At 44.3% G+C, this 20399-nt stretch overlaps 1 protein-coding gene across 1 annotated transcript in view; it reads right to left on the reverse strand.

Moving 5' to 3' along the window:
- The window catches only part of fancm (FA complementation group M), a 106026-nt gene that overhangs the window by 54071 nt on the left and 31556 nt on the right, over positions 1-20399 (reverse strand). The window contains exons 5-6 of the mRNA XM_084144242.1: positions 553-684; positions 54-186 (exon numbers count right to left, since the gene is read on the reverse strand). Coding sequence (XP_084000368.1) covers positions 54-186; positions 553-684 — 265 coding nt within the window. The remainder of the gene's footprint in view (positions 1-53; positions 187-552; positions 685-20399) is intronic.

The following is a 20399-nucleotide window of genomic DNA, read 5'->3' on the forward strand; positions in this document are numbered from 1 at the left end:
GTGAGTGAGTGAGTGTGTGTTTGTGTGCGCGTAAGGAGGTGCCTCCTACCTACCTTTGGTGCCATCCATGATGCCCTGGACAAAGAGGAAGAGGGAGCGCAGGCCCATCTGGAGCAGCAGCTCGTAGCCGTGGTACAGGCTGATACACAGGGCAAAGTCCCCCTCCAGAGCCCCATGCTGAGCCCCCTGTTAACAGCAAGGATCACAAAGACGGGCTTAAGCCTTAACGTATGTAGCTTGACTTAATTTGACAGCAGGACATAACATGACGTAACTTAACATCGATTTGCAAGTAAATTTGACATTGTATTTCCATCGCAAAACAGCAACGTGTTGATTGATCATAGAAGAAAATGAATAGGGGTTACTCTGAGGACATTCCTGCTCCAAAAAAGATGAGCATTGGTTGGCTATGTGTTACAAAATGTCCATAAAGCTATTAAATGTATAGTGTCAAGGAATGCCTTTGTGTGTGTGTGTGTGTGTGTGTGTGGTGTGTGTGGTGTGTGTGGTGGCACTGTGTGCCTGCATGCGTTCGTGTGTTTACCGCACCGTGACGTGGGGCGGAGGGTTCTTGCGGAACTGTTCCCGGGCGAGGATGAGCTGGTACTTGGTGAGGGAGCGCAGGTCGCGGTGAGACATCGCCCTGTTCTGGATCAGACGGCCCGTGAACCGTTCCAGCACCTGGAACAACAATGGGCGACAAACAATGGGCGACCCAGACAGGATAAGTGGAGCGCCTATTTCAACAAACACAGTACAAAACTGAGGAGGGCTCTGCTATTTTCTGTTCCCTATTTCAGAGCGAAGCGGAATGTTTTTTTTGAGTGGCCACAATATTCACATCCTTTAATCTTCCCAGCAGGAGATTGAAGTCTCCAAAAGGAAGCCCTGGAACCATTGTGACTGCAATTATTCAGAATCAGATAAAAGTCAATTATAGGCTAGTATAGAAGAAAAATAAGAAAATAATGCTTTGTATGGAGTCCTCGATTCACAATTCTGTAACTATGTTTCACGTCTCACATAACGGTCTCTATTCACATTATTTACAGAACCTATCATTCCAGTGACCTTTTACTTAGCAAAAGCATATTAGCTGGCATCATTTAGGATGTCTTCGCAACTGGGTGTCAGGAATCTCTGGATTGATTGTCAGCCAAATGAGCCAATCGAAGATATTTTTGCCACACACAAGACTACAAACACATAGGGAGGATTTTCCCAATCAAGGTGAGGATTTCAACTGATTTGACATAGTTGTCTAATCCAGCAGGCATGAAGATGACTCTAAATTAAGTTGTTCAGTCTTTCAATGGCTGGACTCAAAACTCACTCTTCCCAAATCCGAAAAGCCATTTTAAAGGGGATTGGTTTGATTTAGGTCTAATCTCTCTCACACAATCAATCTAATGCTTAGAAATAAGAAATCACAACTTTCCCAGATGCCACAATTCAACAATGACACCTGGGTCGTGTTCATTAGGGAAAGGGGGATATCTAGTCAGTTGTACAACTGAATGCATTCAACTGAAATGTGCCTTCAACATTTAACCCAACATCTCTGAATCAGGGCACCGTAACGGAATAATAAAACAAATATATTCAGTTTGGTGCCTAATGAACACTCCAGATTATGGAATAAAGGCCTTTATTATCAGTACATTCAAAAGACTCAATAAATTGACTATCACTATTGAATGAAATATTACGTTTGGTGGATGAGGAATAATGGTCTGGGGCTGTTTTTCATGGTTCGGGCTGGGCCCATTAGTTCCAGTGAAGGGAAATCTTAGCACTACAGCATAACATGACATTCTAGACGATTCTGTACTTCCAACTTTGTGGCAACAGTTTGGGGAAGGCCCTTTCCTGCACAAAGCGAGAGCCATACAGAAATGGTTTGTCGAGATCGGTGTGGAAGAACTTGACTGGCCTGCACAGAGCCCTGACCTCAACCCCATCGAACACCTTTGGGATGAATTGGAACGCAGACTGCGAGCCAGGCCTAATCACCCAACATCAGTGCCCGACCTCACTAATCCGCTTGTGGCTGAATGGAAGCAAGTCCCCACAGCAATGTTCCAACATCTAGTGGAAAGCCTTCCCAGAAGAGTGGAGGCTGTTATAGCAGCATAGGGGGGACCAACTCCATATTAATGCCCATGATTTCCGAATGAGCTGTTCGACGAGCAGGTGTCCACATACCTTTGGTCATGTAGTGTACGTTGGGCTGACAACACCACCCTCTGGAGAGGCTTGTGCTTGCGGATGGTGCAATTGCCATACAGCCCGACAGGATGCTCTCAATGGTGCATCTGTAGAAGTTTGTGATGGTCTTAGGAGCCAAGCCGAATTTCTTCCACCTCCTGAGGTTGAAGAGGTGCTGCTGTGCCTTCTTCACCACACTGTCTGTGTGAAGGGACCATTTCAAGTCGTCAGTGATGTGCACACTGAGGAACTTGAAGTTTTTGACCCTCGACACTATGGCCCCGTCGATGTGGATCAGGGTGTGCTCTCTCTGCGGTCTCCTGTAGTCCACGATCAGCTCTTTCGTTTTGTTGACATTGAAGGAGAGGTTATTTTCCTGGCACCACTCTGCCAGGTCTCTCACCTCCTCCCTATAGGCTGTCTTGTCATTGTTGGTTATCAGGCCAACCAATCTTCTGTCGCCAGCAAACTTGATGATTGAGTTGAGAGACGTGCGTAGCCAGGCAGTCAAGGGTGAACCGGGAGTACAGGAGGGGTCTGAGCACACACCCCTGTTGCCTACCTTCACCACTTGGGGTCGGCCTGTCAGGAAGTCCAGGACCCAGTTGCACAGGGAGGGGTTCAGACCCAGGGCCCTGAGCTTATTAATGAGCTTGGAGGGCACTATGGTGTCGAAGGCTGAGCTGTAGTCGATGAACAGCATTCTTACACAGGTATTTATCTTGTCCAGATGGGATAGGACAGTGTGATTGCGTCACCTGTGGATCTGTTGGGGCAGTTTGCGAATTGTAGGGGGTCTAGGTTGTCGGGTAAGGTGGAGGTGATATGGTCTTTAACTAGCCTCTCAAAGAACTTCATGATAACAGAAGTGAGTGCTACGGGGCGATCGTCATTTAGTTCAGTTACCTTCGCTTTCTTGGATCCAGGAACAATTGGGGACATCTTGAAGCAATTGAGGACAACAGACTGGGATATGGAGTGATTGAATATGTCAGTAAACACTCCAGCCAGCTGGTCTGCACAAGCTCTGACCATGCTGCTTGGGATGCAGTCTGGGCCGGCAGTCCTGCGGGGGTTAACATGTTTAGTTGACTTACTCAAGTCGGCCACGGAGAACGAGAGCACACAGTCCTCATGAGCGTGTTTAGTTTATGCGGGAGTGAGGCGTCGGTGTCTGCAACGCTTTCCCTTTATAATCATTGATTGTCTGGAGACCTGCCACATACACTGAGTGTACAGAACATTAGTAACACCTTCCTAATATTGACTTTCACCCCCTTTTACCCTCAGAACAGCCTCAATTTGTCAGGCATGGACTAAAAGGTATCGAAAGTGTTCCACAGGGATGCTGGCTCATGTTGACTCCAATGCTTCCCACAGTTCTGTCAAGTTGGCTGTGTTCTGTCCTTTGGGTAGTGGACCATTTTTGATACACACAGGAAACTGTTGAGCGTGAAAAACCCAGAAGCGTTGCAGTTCTTGACACACTCAAACCAGTGCGCCTGGTACGTACTACCATACCCTGTTCAAAAGGCACTTAAATATTTTGTCTTGCCCGTTCACCCTCAATGCCACACATACACAATCCATGTCTCGATTGTCTCGATTGTCGATTGTCTCAAGGCTTAAAAATCCTTCAACCTCTCTCCTACCCTTCATCTACTACAGTGATTGAAGTGATTGAAGTGGATTTAACAGGTGACATCAATAAGGGATCGTAGCTTTCACCTGAATTAACCTGGTCAGTCTGTCATGGAAAGAGCAGGTGTTCCTAATGTTTTGTACACTCAGTGTACGTCTCGTGTCTGAACCGTTGAATTAAGACTCCACTTTGTCCCTGCACTGTCGTCTCCAGGCCATCAGACTGTTAAATAGCCGGCCCTCACCCAGTAACCTGCCCTGAACTTTAGTCATGGTTACTAGCGGGCTACCACCCGGTACTCAACCCTGCACCTCAGAGACTACTGCCCTATGTACATAGTCATTGAACACTGGTCACTTTAATAATGCTTACATACGGTTTTACCCATTTCATATGTATCAGGGTGTCCGTGAGGAAAATTTGGCGCCAGACAACGTGATTTTAAATTTACCAGACGACATTTGAAAAATTTACCAGACATCCATATGCATTGGGTGCGTAACGCATTAGGGCGTCCACCCACGGCTCTCAAAATCACATTTAGATTATTGTAAATTCTCTTATCTGAATAAAAATTTGCCTGTTAAATTGTAATAAAACATCATACCCCCCCCCAAAAAAATTACTTCCCCTGTTATTGTATGTCTTGGGGGTATGATATTTGTGCGTCTAACTTTCTCACTCATCACTATTCATGATTCATTCAAGATTATCTGTAATCATGGTAGCACCCACATTAAATGTAGACGTGTTTAGAAACATATTCTGTTCTTATTTACAATAAAAGTGACTCCAAAATGACACAATACATTATTTACTATTCATTTCTATTGGGGACAAATTAATCTGAAACACATCCAAAACAAACAGCAAATGCATCCAACAAATGTGTAGAGTCACAAGCTTGATGTAGTCATTGTGTGCTATGCATATCAGACCAAATACTTTTTTTTACTACTTTAATACACATAAGTGAATATGTCCCAATACTTTTGATCCCCTAAAATGGGGGGACTATGTACAAAAAGTGCTGTAACCCTCAAATTAAAAATCACAGTCTGCACTTTAACCTCATAGTCCTTGTATCATTTCAAATCCAAAGTGCTGGAGTACAGAGACAAAACAACAAAATAATTCACTGTCAATACCTTTGGAGCTCACTGTACATACAGTTGAAGTCGGAAGTTTACATACACCTTAGCCAAATACATTTAAACTCAGTTTTTCACAATTCCTGACATTTAATCCTAGTACAAATTCCCTGTTTTAGGTCAGTTAGGATCACCACTTTATTTTAAGAATGTGAAATGTCAGAAAAATAGTAGAGAGAACGACTTATTTCAGCTTTTATTTCTTTCATCACATTCCCAGTGGGTCAGAAGTTTACATACACTCAATTAGTATATGGTAACATTGCCTTTAAATTGTTTGGGTGAATATAAGTTGGGTGAATTTTGGCCCATGCCTCCTGACAGAGCTGGTGTAACTGAGTCAGGTTTGTAGGCCTCCTTGCTCGCACACGCTTTTTCAGTTCTGCCCACAAATTTTCAATAAGATTCAAGTTTTGGCTTTGTGATGGCCACTCCAATACCTTGACTTTGTTGTCATTAAGCCATTTTGCCACAACTTTGGAAGAATGCTTGGGGTCATTGTCCATTTGGAAGACCCATTTGCGACCAAGCTTTAACTTCCTGACTGATGTCTTGAGATGTTGCTTCAATACATCCACATCATTTCCCTTCCTCATGATGCCATCTATTTTGTGAAGTGCACCAGTCCCTCCTGCAGCAAAGCACCCCCACAGCATTATGCTGCCACCTCCCGTGCTTCACGGTTGGGATGGTGTTCTTCGGCTTGCAAGCCACTCCCTTTTTCCTCCAAACATAACGATGGTCATTATGGCCAAACAGTTCTATTTATGTTTAATCAGACCAGAGGACATTTCTCCAAAAAGTACGATCTTTGTCCCCATGTGCAGTTGCAAACCGTAGTCTGTCTTTTTTATGGCGGTTTTGGAGCAGTGGCTTCTGCCTTGCTGAGCGGCCTTTCAGGTTTTTTTTGGTTTTTTTCACCTTTATTTAACCAGGTAAGCCAGTTGAGAACAAGTTCTCATTCACAACTGCGACCTGGCCAAGATAAAGCAAAGCAGTGCGATAAAAACAACAGAGTTACATATGGGGTAAAACAAAACATAAAGTCAAAAATACAACAGAAAATATATGTTAGGTTAGGTCGATATAGGACTCGTTTTACTGTGGATATAGATACTTTTGTACCCGTTTCCTCCAGCATCTTCACAAGGTCCTTTGCTGTTGTTCTGGGATTGATTTGCACTTTTCGCACCAAAGTGCGTTCATCTCTAGGAGACAGAACGTGTCTCCTTCCTGAGCAGTATGATGGCTGCGTGGTCCCATGGTGTTTATACTTGCGTACTATTGTTTGTACAGGTGAACGTGGTACAGGCATTTGGAAATTGCTCCCAAGGATGAACCAGATTTGTGGAGGTCTACAATTTTATTTATGAGGTATTGGATGATTTATTTTGATTTTCCCATGATGTCAAGCAAAGAGGCACTGAGTTTGAAGGTAGGCCTTGAAATACATCCACAGGTACACCTCCAATTGACTCAAATGATGTCAATTAGCCTATCAGAAGCTTCTAAAGCCATGACATCATTTTCTGGAATTTTCCAAGCTGTTTAAAGGCACAGTCAACTTAGTGTATGTAAACTTCTGACCCACTGGAATTGTGATACAGTGAATTATAAGTGAAATAATCTGTCTGTAAACAATTGTTTGAAAAATTACTTGTGTCATGCACGAAGTAGATGTCCTAACCGACTTGCCAAAACTATAGTTTGTTAACAAGAAATTTGTGGAGTGGTTGAAAAACGAGTTTTAATGCCTCCAACCTAAGTGTATGTAAACTTCCGAATTCAACTGTATATATTTATATTCCAGACGTTCACATTGCTCGTTCTAATATTTCTATATTTCTTAATTCGTTTCTTACATTTTTTGGGATTTGCATGTATTGTTAGGTATTACTGCACTGTTGGAGCTAGGAACATAAGCATTTCGCAACAGCGATAACATCTGCAAAATATGTGTACGCGACCAATACAATTTTATTTGATTTGAATGCTGCCATCTATCCACGGTTTTTGGTTTGGATAAGTTCTAACAGTGGGAACAACATCCTCTATGCACTTCTTGATTAACCCAGTCACGAGTCAGTGTATACGTTGATGCTATTCTCAACGTTAAACCGTCCTTACCACTGGTGTTTCCTGTTTAAGTTTCTGCCTATAGGTGGGAAGGAGCAGAATGGAGGCGTGATCTGATTTGCAGAAAGGGAGGGTTGGGGAGGGCCTTGTAGCCGTCAAGGAAGGGAGATTAGCAATGATCCAGAGTATGTGATGCACGTGTAGCACAGGAGATGTGTTGATAGAATTTCGGTAGCATTTTCCTCAGATTTCCTTTATTAAAGTCCCCAGCTACAATAAATGCTGCCTCAGGATAAGCGGCTTCCAGTTTGCACATAGTCCAGTGTAGTTCCTTGATAGACGTTGTAGTATCTGCTTGGGGGAGAATATACACGGCAGTGACGATGACCGAAGAAAATTATCTTGGGAGATAATGTGGTTGGCATTTGATGGTGAGGTATTCCAGATCGGGAGAACAAAAGGACTTGAGTTCCTGTACGTTACCACAATCTCACCATGAATTGTTGATCATAAAACAACATTTTGGGTTGGGTGAATTACTGGAAACCGACTACTAGGCCTAACCCCCCCATGGCTCTCATCGCAGACTCACACGCTAGCTGGAAGCACGCTACACTACTCTATTGATGGCGCCGACAGACATGGCAGCTCTGCTTCTAGCTCCTAAGCAACTTTGCAGTATATATGTATTTTTTTGTTATTTCTTACATTATTAGCCCAGAAAGTTTTTTGTGTTATTACATACAGCCGGAAAAAACTTTGGGATATCAGAGCGGCGGTAACTCACCAGCAATCTGACCAGAAATACGACTTTCCCAAATTGGATCTTTTGTTCGTACCCCCCAAGGCAATTTAACTTATTCCAGAGGCTGCTCCAAGACACCTTCGGCGGGGAAGAGGTATTCGGAGTGGACTTCTAGTCCGACTCAGGAGGCGTGCACACCATCCACCGCTTCCGAGTATATTAGTCACTAATGTATCTGGACAATAAAGTAGACAAGCTCAGGGCGAGGATCTTCTTCCAGAGAGACATCAGGGACTGTAACATACTCTGTATCACGGAATTATGGCTCTCTCCGGATATATTGTCCCCGTCCATACTGCCAGCTGGGTTCTCAGTACATCGCACAGACAGGAATAAAGAACTCTCCAGGAAGAAGAAAGACGGAGGTGTATGTTTCATGATTAACTAGTCATGGTGTGATTGTGATAACATACAGGAACTCAAGTCCTTTTGTTCACTTGACCTAGAATACCTCACAATCAAAAGAATTCTCTTTGGTTATAATCACAGCCGTGTATATTCCCCCTGAAGCCGATACCACGACGGCCCTCAAGGAACTACACTGAACTTTGTGCAAACTGGAAACCACATATCCTGAGGCCGCATTTATTGTAGCTGGGGACTTTCACAAAGCAAATTTGAGGAAAACGCTACCGAAGTTCTATCAACACATTGCCTGTAGTACTCATGCTTCAAAAACTCTAGAACACTGTTACTCTCCCTTCTGGGACGGCTAAAAGGCCCTCCCCCGCCCTCCCTTCAGCAAATCAGATCACGACTCCATTCGGCTCCTCCCTTCCTATAGGCAGAAACTCAAACAGGAAGTACCCGTGCTAAGGGCTATTTAATGCTGGTCTGACCAAATCAAATCGTATTTGCCACATGCGCCGAATACAACAGGTGTAGACATTACAGTGAATAGCTTACTTACAAGCCCATAACCAACAACGCTGTTTAAGAAAAAAATAAAAATAGCAAATAATTAAAGAGCAGCAGTAAAATAAAATAACAGTAGGGAGGTTATATACAGGGGATACCGTTACAGAGTCAATGTGCGGGGGCACCGGTTAGTGGAATCCTTCAAGATTGTTTTGATCACGCGGACTGGTATATGTTCCGGGTTGCTTCAGGAAGTGTATAGGGGATGTTGTTCCCACTGTGACTATTAAAACCTACCCAAACCAAAAACTGTGGAAAGATGGCAGCATTCGCACAAAATTGAAAGCGCGAACCACTTCATTTAACCACAGCAAGGTGACTGGGAATATGGTTGAATACAAACAGTGCAGTTATGCCCTCCATAAGGCAATCAAACAGGCAAAACGTCAGTACAGAGACAAAGTGGAGACCCAATTCAACGGCTCAGACACGAGACGTATGTGGCAGGCACTCCAGACAATCACGGATTACAAAGGGAAAACCAGCCACGTCGCGGACACCGAAGCCTTTCTCCCGGACAAGCTAAACACTTTCTTTGCCCGCTTTGAGGATAACACAGTGCCACTGACGCGGCCCGCTACCAAGGACTGTGGGCTCTCCTTCTCCGTGGCCGACGTGAGTAAGACATTTAAGCGTATTAACCCTTGCAAGCCTGCTGGCCCAGACAGCATCCCTAGCCGCGTCCTCAAAGCATGCGCAGACCAGCTGGCTGGAGTGTTTACGGACATATTCAATCTCTCCCTATCCCAGTCTGCTGTCCCCACTTGCTTCAAGATGTCCACCATTGTTCCATTATCCCATCTGGACAAGAGGAATACCTATGTATGAATGCTGTTCATTGACTACAGCTCAGCCTTCAACACCATAGTACCCTCCAACCTCATCATTAAGCTTGGGGCCCTGGGTCTGAACCCCGCCCTGTGCAACTGGGTGCTGGACTTCCTGACAGGCCGCCCCCAGGTGATGAAGGTAGGAAGCAACACCTCCACTACGCTGATCCTCAACACAGGGGCCCCACAAGGGTGTGTGCTCAGCCCCCTCCTGTACTCCCTGTTCACCCATGACTATGTGGCCACACTTGCCTCCAACTCAATCATCAAGTTTGCAGACAACACAACAGTGGTAGGGCTTATTACCATCAATGACGAGACAGCCTACAGGGAGGAGGGGAGGGCCCTAGCGGAGTGGTGCCAGGAAAATAACCTCTCCCTCAACAAAACGAAAGCGCTGATCGTGAACTTTAGGAGACAGCAGAGGAGCACGCCCCGATCCACGGGGCCGCAGTGGAGAAGGTGAAAAGCTTAAGGTTCCTCGGCGTACACATCAATGACAATCTGAAATGGTCAACCCACACAAAAGCGCCTCTTCAACCTCAGGATGCTGAAGAAATTTGGCTTGGCCCCTAAGACCCTCACAAACTTTTACAGGTGCACAATTGAGAGCATCCTGTCGGGCTGTATCACCGCCTGGTACGGCAACTGCACCGCCCGCAACTGCAGGGCTCTCCAGAGGGTGGTGCGTCTGTCCAACGCATCACCGGGGGCACACTGCCTGCCCTCCAGGACACGTTCAGCACCCGATGTCACAGAAAGACCAAAAAGATCATCAAGGACATCAACCACCCGAGCCACGGCCTGTTCACCCCACTATCATCCCGAAGGCGAGGTCAGTACAGGCGCATCAAAGCTGGGACCGAGAGACTGAAAAACAGCTTCTATCTCAAGGCCATCAGACTGTTAAATAGCCAACACTAGCCAGCCTCCACCCAGTACCCTGCTCTGAACTTAGTCACTGTCACTAGCCGGCTACCACCCGGTTACTCAACCCTGCACCTTACAGGCTGCTGCCCTATGTACATAGACATGGAATCACTGGTCACTTTAATAATGTTTACATACAGTTTTACTCATTTAATATGTATATACTGTATTCTAGTCAATGCCACTCATACATTGCTCGTCCTAATATTTATATATTTCTTTGAGATATATACTTTTACTTTGAGATTTTGTTGTGAATTGTTAGACACTACTGCACTGTTGGAGCTAGGAACACAAGCATTTCGCTACACCCGCAATAACATCTGCTACATATGTGTATGTGACCAATAAAATTTGATTTGATGTCTGATTTTAATCCGTGATAGACTGAAGGCTAGACTATCTTACCCATGCCATCTGCCTAACTGGTAACATGCCAACATAAACATGCTAACAAGGTTGAAAAGCTAACCTGGGAAAGGTGAACAAAATGATGTGTTTAGAAGGTACTTTATTGACCAAGATGGAGAGATTTAGCCTATTCACATAACAGTACTAGAATGCTAACTTTCAGCAATTTGGAGCAAAATGCTCTTCCTAATACAAAATATTGTTATCCAGGAAAATATATTTAATGAGTTCATGAGGTCCAGACAAATCTGTTGACATTTTTTAAAGCACTGTGCAGAGCAACTGGCTGGTATTTCATCCTTTATTTGTCAACCCTCTTTGGATCAGCAACATGTATGCCTTCCTATGCTATGGAAAAACTCTACTATAGTGCCCATCCCCAAATCAACGAACCTATCTCTACTAAATAACTATAGGCCGGAAACATTAACGTCCCTGGTTATTAAGTGCTTTGAGAAGATTGTCAAAAACCACATCCTGCAACCCACCCAGCAGCTTTTTGCTCCCCTTCAGTTTGCCTATGCATCTGGTAAGGGGGTGGATGATGTAATCCTTATGCTACTGAACTTTATCTACAAACACCTAGAGGGAGCTAAATGCCATGCTAAGGTCTTATTTGTTGATTATTCCTCAGCATTTAACATAATCCAGCCCTCCACCTTGGCTCAGAGAATGATAGATAATTTCTCATTGGATAGAGGACTAGTGCTGTGGATCCTTGATTTCCTGAGCAACAGGACAAAGCAGGTCAAGATGGGACAATGGATGTCAGACAAGCGCACGACTAGCATTGCCTCTCCTCAAGGCGGTGTGCTTTCTCGGCTGTTGTACATCTTGTACACCAATGACTGTAAAAGCTTCTATCCTGTTAGACACCTGACAAATTTAGCATACAAAACAGTGCTAGTCAGTCTACTCCAGGATGACGAGGGGGAGCACGGGACAGTTTTGGAGGACTTTGTGAAGTGATGCGATGACTCTCAATTAGTACTCAAAAATGTAACAGCCTCCCCACTGATTGTTAAGGGACAAGACAGAGGTAGTGGAAGAGTATAAATACTTGACCACAAGCTACAATGTGGAAAGTGTACAGAGCAGATTTATAAGAAAGGACAGAAAAGGCTCTACTTTTTTTATGAAGCTCTTTTAATGTTGATCGTGTTTTACAAGTAATTTATTGAAAGTGTCTTAACATGTATCATCTGCTGGTAAGGAAATTCTGCAGGTGTGACGGTTATTTATGATAAAAGAGCCCTCATTCAAGCCCACAAGTTACTGACAGACCCCAGACATCGTCTTTACCAGGAGTTTGAGATACTCCCCTCAGTGTGGTGCTACCTGGGCACCAGGGCACAAAATGAATAGACCTAAACAATCCTTTGTCCCAGTAAGGCTTCTAAAGCCACAAGTAAGACCAGAGGACTGGCCTACAGTTGACATTGTAGCTGATAGAGTGTTCTGATGTGTATAGTGTATATAATGTACAGATTAATCATGAACTGTACCTTTTCTACCTGTATTTATTGTCTGTATATGTCCTTGTCTATGTTTGATATGTTTTTATTAAAGTCGCAACCAAAATTTCCCCACGGGCATAATAAAGTCATTATCTTATCGACTCCGTAAACAGTAACTTTTTCCCGCTCTAATGAGCCAGAGATAAATAGATGAAGTGGCAGAGCCTTTCGCCTGTGCTCCTCGAGATACTACACACAACTTGTGTCAAGGCTCCTCTAGGCAACCAGGTGAAAAATAACTTCTGCATGCTGCTGTTTTTCACTCCGTTTGATGAGTCCTGATTTTCAATCCTGCAGTCAGCAGAAATGGGACAGTCACAATCACAAAATCTATTACTGCCAATCCTAGCCTTTTATGCTCGCTTCGAGGCAAGCAACACTGAAGCAACACTAACGCATGCATGAGAGCACCAGCTGTTCCGGACGACTGTGTGATCACGCTCTCCGTAGCCGATATGAGCAAGACCTTTAAACAGATCAACATTCACAAGGCCGCGGGGCCAGACGGATTACCAGGACGTGTCCTCAGAGCATGCGCAGACCAACTGGTAAGTGTCTTCACTGATATTTTCAACCTCTCCCTGACGGAGTCTGTAATACCTACATGTTTCAAAAAGACCACCATAGTCCCTGTTCCCAAGAAAGCGAAGGTTACCTGCCTAAAGGACTACCGCCCTGTAGCACTCACGTTGGTAGCCATGAAGTGCTTTGAAAGGCTGGTCATGGCTCACATCAACACCATCATCCCGGAAACCCTAGACCAACTCCAATTCGCATACCGCCCCAACAGATCCACAGGTGACGCAATCTCAATCACACTCCCCATTCCCACCTGGACAAAATGAACACCTATGTGAGAATGCTGTTCATTGACTACAGCTCAGCGTTCAACACCATAGTACCAACAAAGCTCATCACTAAGCTAAGGACCCTGGGACTAAACACCTCCCTCTGCAACTGGATCCTGGACTTCCTGAAGGGCCGCCCCCAGGTGGTAAGGGTAGGGAACAACACATCTGCGACGCTGATCCTCAACACGGGGGCCCCTCAGGGGTGCGTGCTTAGTCCGGTTGCATTACCGCCTGGTATGGCAACTGCTCGGGATCTGACCGTAAGGCGCTACAGAGGGTAGTGCGTACTGCCCAGTACATCACTGGGGCGAAGCTTCCTGCCATCCAGGACCTATTTACACTAGGCAGTGTCAGAGGAAGGCCCAAGAAACTGTAAAAGACTCCAGTCACCCAAGTCATAGACTGTTCTCTCTGCTACCACACGGCAAGCGGTACCGGAGCGCCAAGTCTAGGTCCGAAAGGCTCCTTAACAGCTTCTACCGCCGAGCCATGAGACCCCCCCCCCCCTTTGTGTTTACACTGCTGCTACTTGCTGTTTATTATCTATGCAGTCACTTTACCCCTACCTACATGTAGAAATTACCTCGACAAACCTGTACACCCGCACATTGACTCGGTACCGGTACCCCCTGTATATAGCCTCGTTATTGTTATTTTATTGTGTTATTTTAAAAATATATATTATTTTTAACTTTAGTTTATTTAGTAAATATTTTCTTAACTATTTTCTTAAAACTGCATCGTTGGTTAATGGCTTGTAAGTAGGCATTTCACGGTAATACTACACCTGTTGTATTCGGCGCATGTGACAAATACAATTTGATATGATTTGATATACTGTGCATTCGGAAAGTATTCAGACCCCTTGACTTTTTCCACATTTTCTTACAAGTACAGCCTTATTCGAAAATGTATTACATCGTTTTTTTTCGTCATCAATCTACACACAATAACCCATAATGACAAAGCAAAAACAGATTTAGACATTCTTGCAAATTTATTAACAATGAAAAACTGAAATCTCACATTTACAGTACATAAGTATTCAGACCCTTTACTCAGCACTTTATCGAAGCATCTTTAGCAGCGATTACACCCTCGAGTCTTGTTGGGTATGACGCTATAAGCTTGGTACACCTGTTTTGGGGGAATTTCTCCCATTCTTCTTTGCAGATCCTCTCAAGCTCTGTCAGGTTGGATGGGGCGCATCGCTGCACAGCTATTTTCAGGTCTCTCCAGAGATGTTCGATCAGGTTCAAGTCCGGGCTTTGGCTGGGCCACTCAAGGACATTCAGAGACCTGTCCCGAAGCTACTCCTGTGTCGTCTTGGATGTGTGCTTAGGGTCGTTGTCCTGTTGGAAGGTGAACCTTTGCCCCAGTGTGAAGTCCTAGAGCTCTGGAGCAGGTTTTCATCAAGGATCTCTGTACTTTGCTCCATTCATCTTTCCCTCGATCCTGACTAGTCTCCCAGTCCCTGCCGCTGAAAAACATCCCCACAGTAGGGATGGTATTGGTCAGGTGATGAGCGTGCCTGGTTTCCTCCAGACGTGACGCTTGGCATTCAGGCCAAAGAGTTCAATCTTGGTTTCATCAGAGCAGAGAATCTTGTTTCTCATGGTCTGAGAGTCCTTTAGGTGCCTTTTGGCAAACTCCAAGCAGGCTGTGATGTACCATTTACTGAGGAGTGGCTTTGTCTGGCTACCATAAAGGCCTGATTGGTGGAGTGCTGCAGAGATGGTTGTCCTTCTGGAAGGTTCTCCCATCTCACAGAGGAACTCTGGAGCTCTGTCAGAGTGACCATCGTGTTCTTGGTCACCTCCCTGACCAAGGCCCTTCTCCCCCGATTGCTCAGTTTGGCCGGGCGGCCAGCTCTTGGAAGAGTCTTGGTGGTTCCTTCAATGCTGCAGAAATTCTTTGGTACCCTTCCCCAGATCTGTGCCTTGACACAATCCTGTCTCGGAGCTCTATGGACAATTCCTTCAACCTCATGGCTTGGTTTTTGCTCTGACATGCACTGTCAACTGTGGGACCTTATATAGACAGGTGGGTGCCTTTCCAAATAATTTACCACAGGTGGACTCCAATCAAGTTGTAGAAACATCAAGGATGATCAATGGAAACAAGATGCACCAGAGCTCAATTTCGAGTCTCATAGCAAAGGGTCTGAATACTTATGTACAGTGGGGAAAAAAAGTATTTAGTCAGCCACCAATTGTGCAAGTTCTCCCACTTAAAAAGATGAGAGAGGCCTGTAATTTTCATCATAGGTACACGTCAACTATGACAGACAAATTGAGGGAAAAAAATCAAGAAAATCACATTGTAGGATTTTTTATGAATTTATTTGCAAATTATGGTGGAAAATAAGTATTTGGTCACCTACAAACAAGCAAGATTTCTGGCTCTCACAGACCTGTAACTTCTTCTTTAAGAGGCTCCTCTGTCCTCCACTCGTTACCTGTATTAATGGCACCTGTTTGAACATGTTATCAGTATAAAAGACACCTGTCCACAACCTCAAACAGTCACACTCCAAACTCCACTATGGCCAAGACCAAAGAGCTGTCAAAGGACACCAGAAACAAAATTGTAGACCTGCACCAGGCTGGGAAGACTGAATCTGCAATAGGTAAGCAGCTTGGTTTGAAGAAATCAACTGTGGGAGCAATTATTAGGAAATGGAAGACATACAAGACCACTGATAATCTCCCTCGATCTGGGGCTCCACGCAAGATCTCACCCCGTGGGGTCAAAATGATCACAAGAACGGTGAGCAAAAATCCCAGAACCACACGGGGGGACCTAGTGAATGACCTGCAGAGTGCTGGGACCAAAGTAACAAAGCCTACCATCAGTAACACACTACGCCGCCAGGGACTCAAATCCTGCAGTGCCAGATGTGTCCCCCTGCTTAAGCCAGTACATGTCCAGGCCCGTCTGAAGTTTGCTAGAGTGCATTTGGATGATCCAGAAGAGGATTGGGAGAATGTCATATGGTCAGATGAAACCAAAATAGAACTTTTTGGTAAAAACTCAACTCGTCGTGTTTGGAGGACAAAGAATGCTGAGTTGCATCCAAAGAACACCATACCTACTGTGAAGCATGGGGGTGGAAACATCATGCTTTGGGGCTGTTTTTCTGCAAAGGTACCAGGATGACTGATCCGTGTAAAGGAAAGAATGAATGGGGCCATGTATCGTGAGATTTTGAGTGAAAACCTCCTTCCATCAGCAAGGGCATTGAAGATGAAACGTGGCTGGGTCTTTAAGCATGACAATGATCCCAAACACACCGCCCGGGCAACGAAGGAGTGGCTTCGTAAGAAGCATTTCAAGGTCCTGGAGTGGCCTAGCCAGTCTCCAGATCTCAACCCCATAGAAAATCTTTGGAGGGAGTTGAAAGTCCGTGTTGCCCAGCGACAGACCCAAAACATCACTGCTCTAGAGGAGATCTGCATGGAGGAATGGGCCAAAATACCAGCAACAGTGTGTGAAAACCTTGTGAAGACTTACAGAAAACGTTTGACCTGTGTCATTGCCAACAAAGGGTATATAACAAAGTATTGAGAAACTTTTGTTATTGACCAAATACTTATTTTCCACCATAATTTGCAAATAAATTCATTAAAAATCCTACAATGTGATTTTCTGGATTTTTTTCTCTCATTTTGTCTGTCATAGTTGACGTGTACCTATGATGAAAATTACAGGCCTCTCTCATCTTTTTAAGTGGGAGAACTTGCACAATTGGTGGCTGACTAAATACTTTTTTTCCCCACTGTAAATGTTGTTTTTGTGTTTGTTTTTTATATAATACATTAGCAAAAATTTATAAAAACCTGTTTTCGCTTTTTCGTTATGGGGTATTGTGTATAGATTGATGAGATTTATTTTTTATTGAATCAATTTTAGAATAAGGCTGTAACGTAACAAAGTGTGGAAAAAGTGAAGGGGTCTGAACACTTTCCGAATGCACTGTATAGACAATAATCAAGGAGAACAATCCTATGAAGTTCAATGGAAAAATCCACAATACGGGGATGTATTCTGCAAAGACGTGTTATAAAAGATGTATAGGCTACAAGAAATGTATAGCATATGCACAGTGAACAAAACATCATGAACACCTGCTTTTTCCATGACAGACTGACCAGGTGAATCTAGGTGAAAGCTATAATCCCTTATTGATGTCACTTGTTAAATCCACTTTAAATCAGTGTAGATGAAGGGAAGGAGACAGGTTAAAGAAGGATTTTTAAGCTTTGAGACAATTGTGACATAGATTGTGTATGTGTGCCATTCAGACAAGACAAAAGTTAAGTGCCTTTGAACGGGGCATGATAGTAGGTGCCAGACCAAACAGTCAGTGTTCTTTTTTTCTTTTTCTTTGGGGGGGGGGGGGTTCTGCCAAACATTGTGTGTTAATTTGCCGTCAGCATCATCTCATCTGCTCTTCCGCCAAATTTCACAGAGCAGATGTCAGGACTTATGGGCAGAGTAACAAACACAACAGACAGACTGTGCACGTTTACACGCTCATACTACTGCATGCTCAATACATTATTTATTTCTAAGTATACTGAACAAAAATATAAACGCAACATGTAAAGTGTTGGTCTCATGTTTCATGAGCTGAAATAAAAGATCCCAGAAATTGCCATATGCATAAAAAGCATGTTTCTCTCAGATTTTGTGAACAAATGTATTTACATCCCTGTTAGTGAGCATTTCTCCAGTGCCAAGATAATCCATCCACCTGACAGGTGTGGCATATCAAGAATCTGATTAAACAGAATGATCATTACACAGGTGCACCTTGTGCTGGGGACAATAAAAGGATACTAAAATGTGCAGCTTTGTCACACAAAACAATACCACAGATGTCTTAAGTTGAGGGAGTGTGCAATTGGCAGCTGATGAAACTGTGGGTATGCACAACTGAAGAATTTCTGCACAAACTGTCAGAAACTGTCTCAGGGAAGCTCATTTGCGTGCTCGTCGTCCTCACCAGGGACTTGACCTGACTGCAGTTAGGCATCGGAACCGACTTCAGTGGGAAAATGCTCACCTTTGATGGCCACTGGCACGCTGGAGAAGTGTGCTCTTCACGGATCAATCCCGGTTTCAACTGTATGGCGTCGCTTGCTGATGTCAACGTTGTGAACAGAGTGCCCCATGGTGGCGGTGGGGTTATGGTATGGGCAGGCATAAGCTACGGACAATGAACACAATTGCATTTTATTGATGGCAATTTGAATGCACAGAGATACAATGACAGGATCCTGAGGCCCATTGTCGTGCAGCCATCACCTCATGTTTCAGCATGATAATGCACGGCCCCATGTCACAAGGATCTGTACACAATTCCTTGAAGCTGAAAATGTCCCAGTTCTTCCATGGCCTGCATACTCACCATACATGTCACCCATTGATCATGTTTGGGATGCTCTGGATCGACGTGTACGACAGCGTGTTCCATTTCCCGCCAATATCCAGCAACGTCACACAGCCATTGAAGAGGAGTGGGACAACATTCCACAGGCCTAGCATAGCCTAGCATAGGGTTTCCCAAACTCAGTCCTGGCCCCCGCCCCCCCTCAAATTCAAAGCGAAGATAAGCGGAGTGGGTGGGAGACCGTTGAGCAAAGCGAGCATTGGCCTGGGAGCTGAACAGGGCGGCACTAAAATTGGGGAATGCTGAATGTTATGCAAATCCATCACGATATCGCAGCGTGAGTGACCAATCGAAGCTCACCATAACTTCCAGCCCCTACTGGATTGGCTGACAATGGATGTTGATACCTAGCTCTACCTAGCTTGCTTGCTAGCACTCCCATGAGGGCGAAGCTAGCATGGCTAGCCGAGTGCCACTTATACAGTCTATCTTGACCGTGAGGCTTATGGCGCAAGCTCGGTGAAGGAGCTCTCTCCTCATTGGCTGAACGAGTGTGGAGATAGGTGACGTGGGAGGCAATTGGGTGGCCTGTTTCTTCTTTGTAGCTATTAATATACAGGCCAATACACTCTGCTGCATGTCAACAATGGATGCCGATGCACAGGATCAGTGCCATGGCCCAGGGTAGAGGAGATAATGATTGCTGCCGGTGAAAGAGGTCAAGAGGTCAACGCACTTCACTTGACTATAAATCAACTGTTGTTTTTCAGGATTGCGGGCCAAGTTACCCCAGATGACCACTGTGACTGACCAGCTGGTTGACAATTTTCATTATGGAGAATTCTAATCAAAAGACAAGTCAATGACAATGTGTCTTTATCTAGGCAGAACAAACTGTGGCCTCATAAACAAGGATGTAACTTGAGGAGTTTGGGCTACGGCCAGCTGGGCTCGCAATTTCTAAACTACAACAGGCAAATTGCTAGTGCTAAACCAATAAGACACCCGTCATGTCTTGTTGACTCCAGGTCTGTTTTTAACCAAGATGTCATCTCCCTCTGTGTTAAAGCATTGGCCCGGTTCTCTCCCATGCTGCGTGCACTGCACTGAAGGGTAGACTCCAGCAAGGTGGGCAGGCATGGCGACTTTTGAGTGTGCCCCATGTATCAGAGCAGAGGATTATATAATGTGCGCATGTCAGCATATTCTCTATCACTCTTTAATAACCCTGTCCCTTCCCATCTCCCCTACTCAATGGACTCAATAGAATGCCTTCACGATATATGCATATCTGACCAAAGATGTGTGAGAGAAACACTTCTCCCAGTTACTGAAAACAAACACCATCCCACTCTAATTTATGTGCAAAATAACATTTGTACCTAATTTACTGTCTACCCGATTTAAAACAATAGAAATTGCTAATGACAAAGGGAAAGCAGAACGTCTGAATTCTATGGAGGACTAAAAGTGCCACAATTAAATAAATAAATACACCATTAAATAATTACTTAAATGTGTCATTAATTAATTAAAATTAGAATTAAATACATAAATGTGTAATTAAATGTATCATTAATTAATTCAAATACCGATTCATTTTATGTAAAATACATATATAATTATTTCACTATTTACATTTACATTTCATGGTCCTGCGTT

The sequence above is a fragment of the Coregonus lavaretus genome, assembly GCF_964263955.1.
Source record: "Coregonus lavaretus genome assembly, chromosome: 27".
Classification (NCBI taxonomy): Eukaryota; Metazoa; Chordata; class Actinopteri; order Salmoniformes; family Salmonidae; genus Coregonus; species Coregonus lavaretus.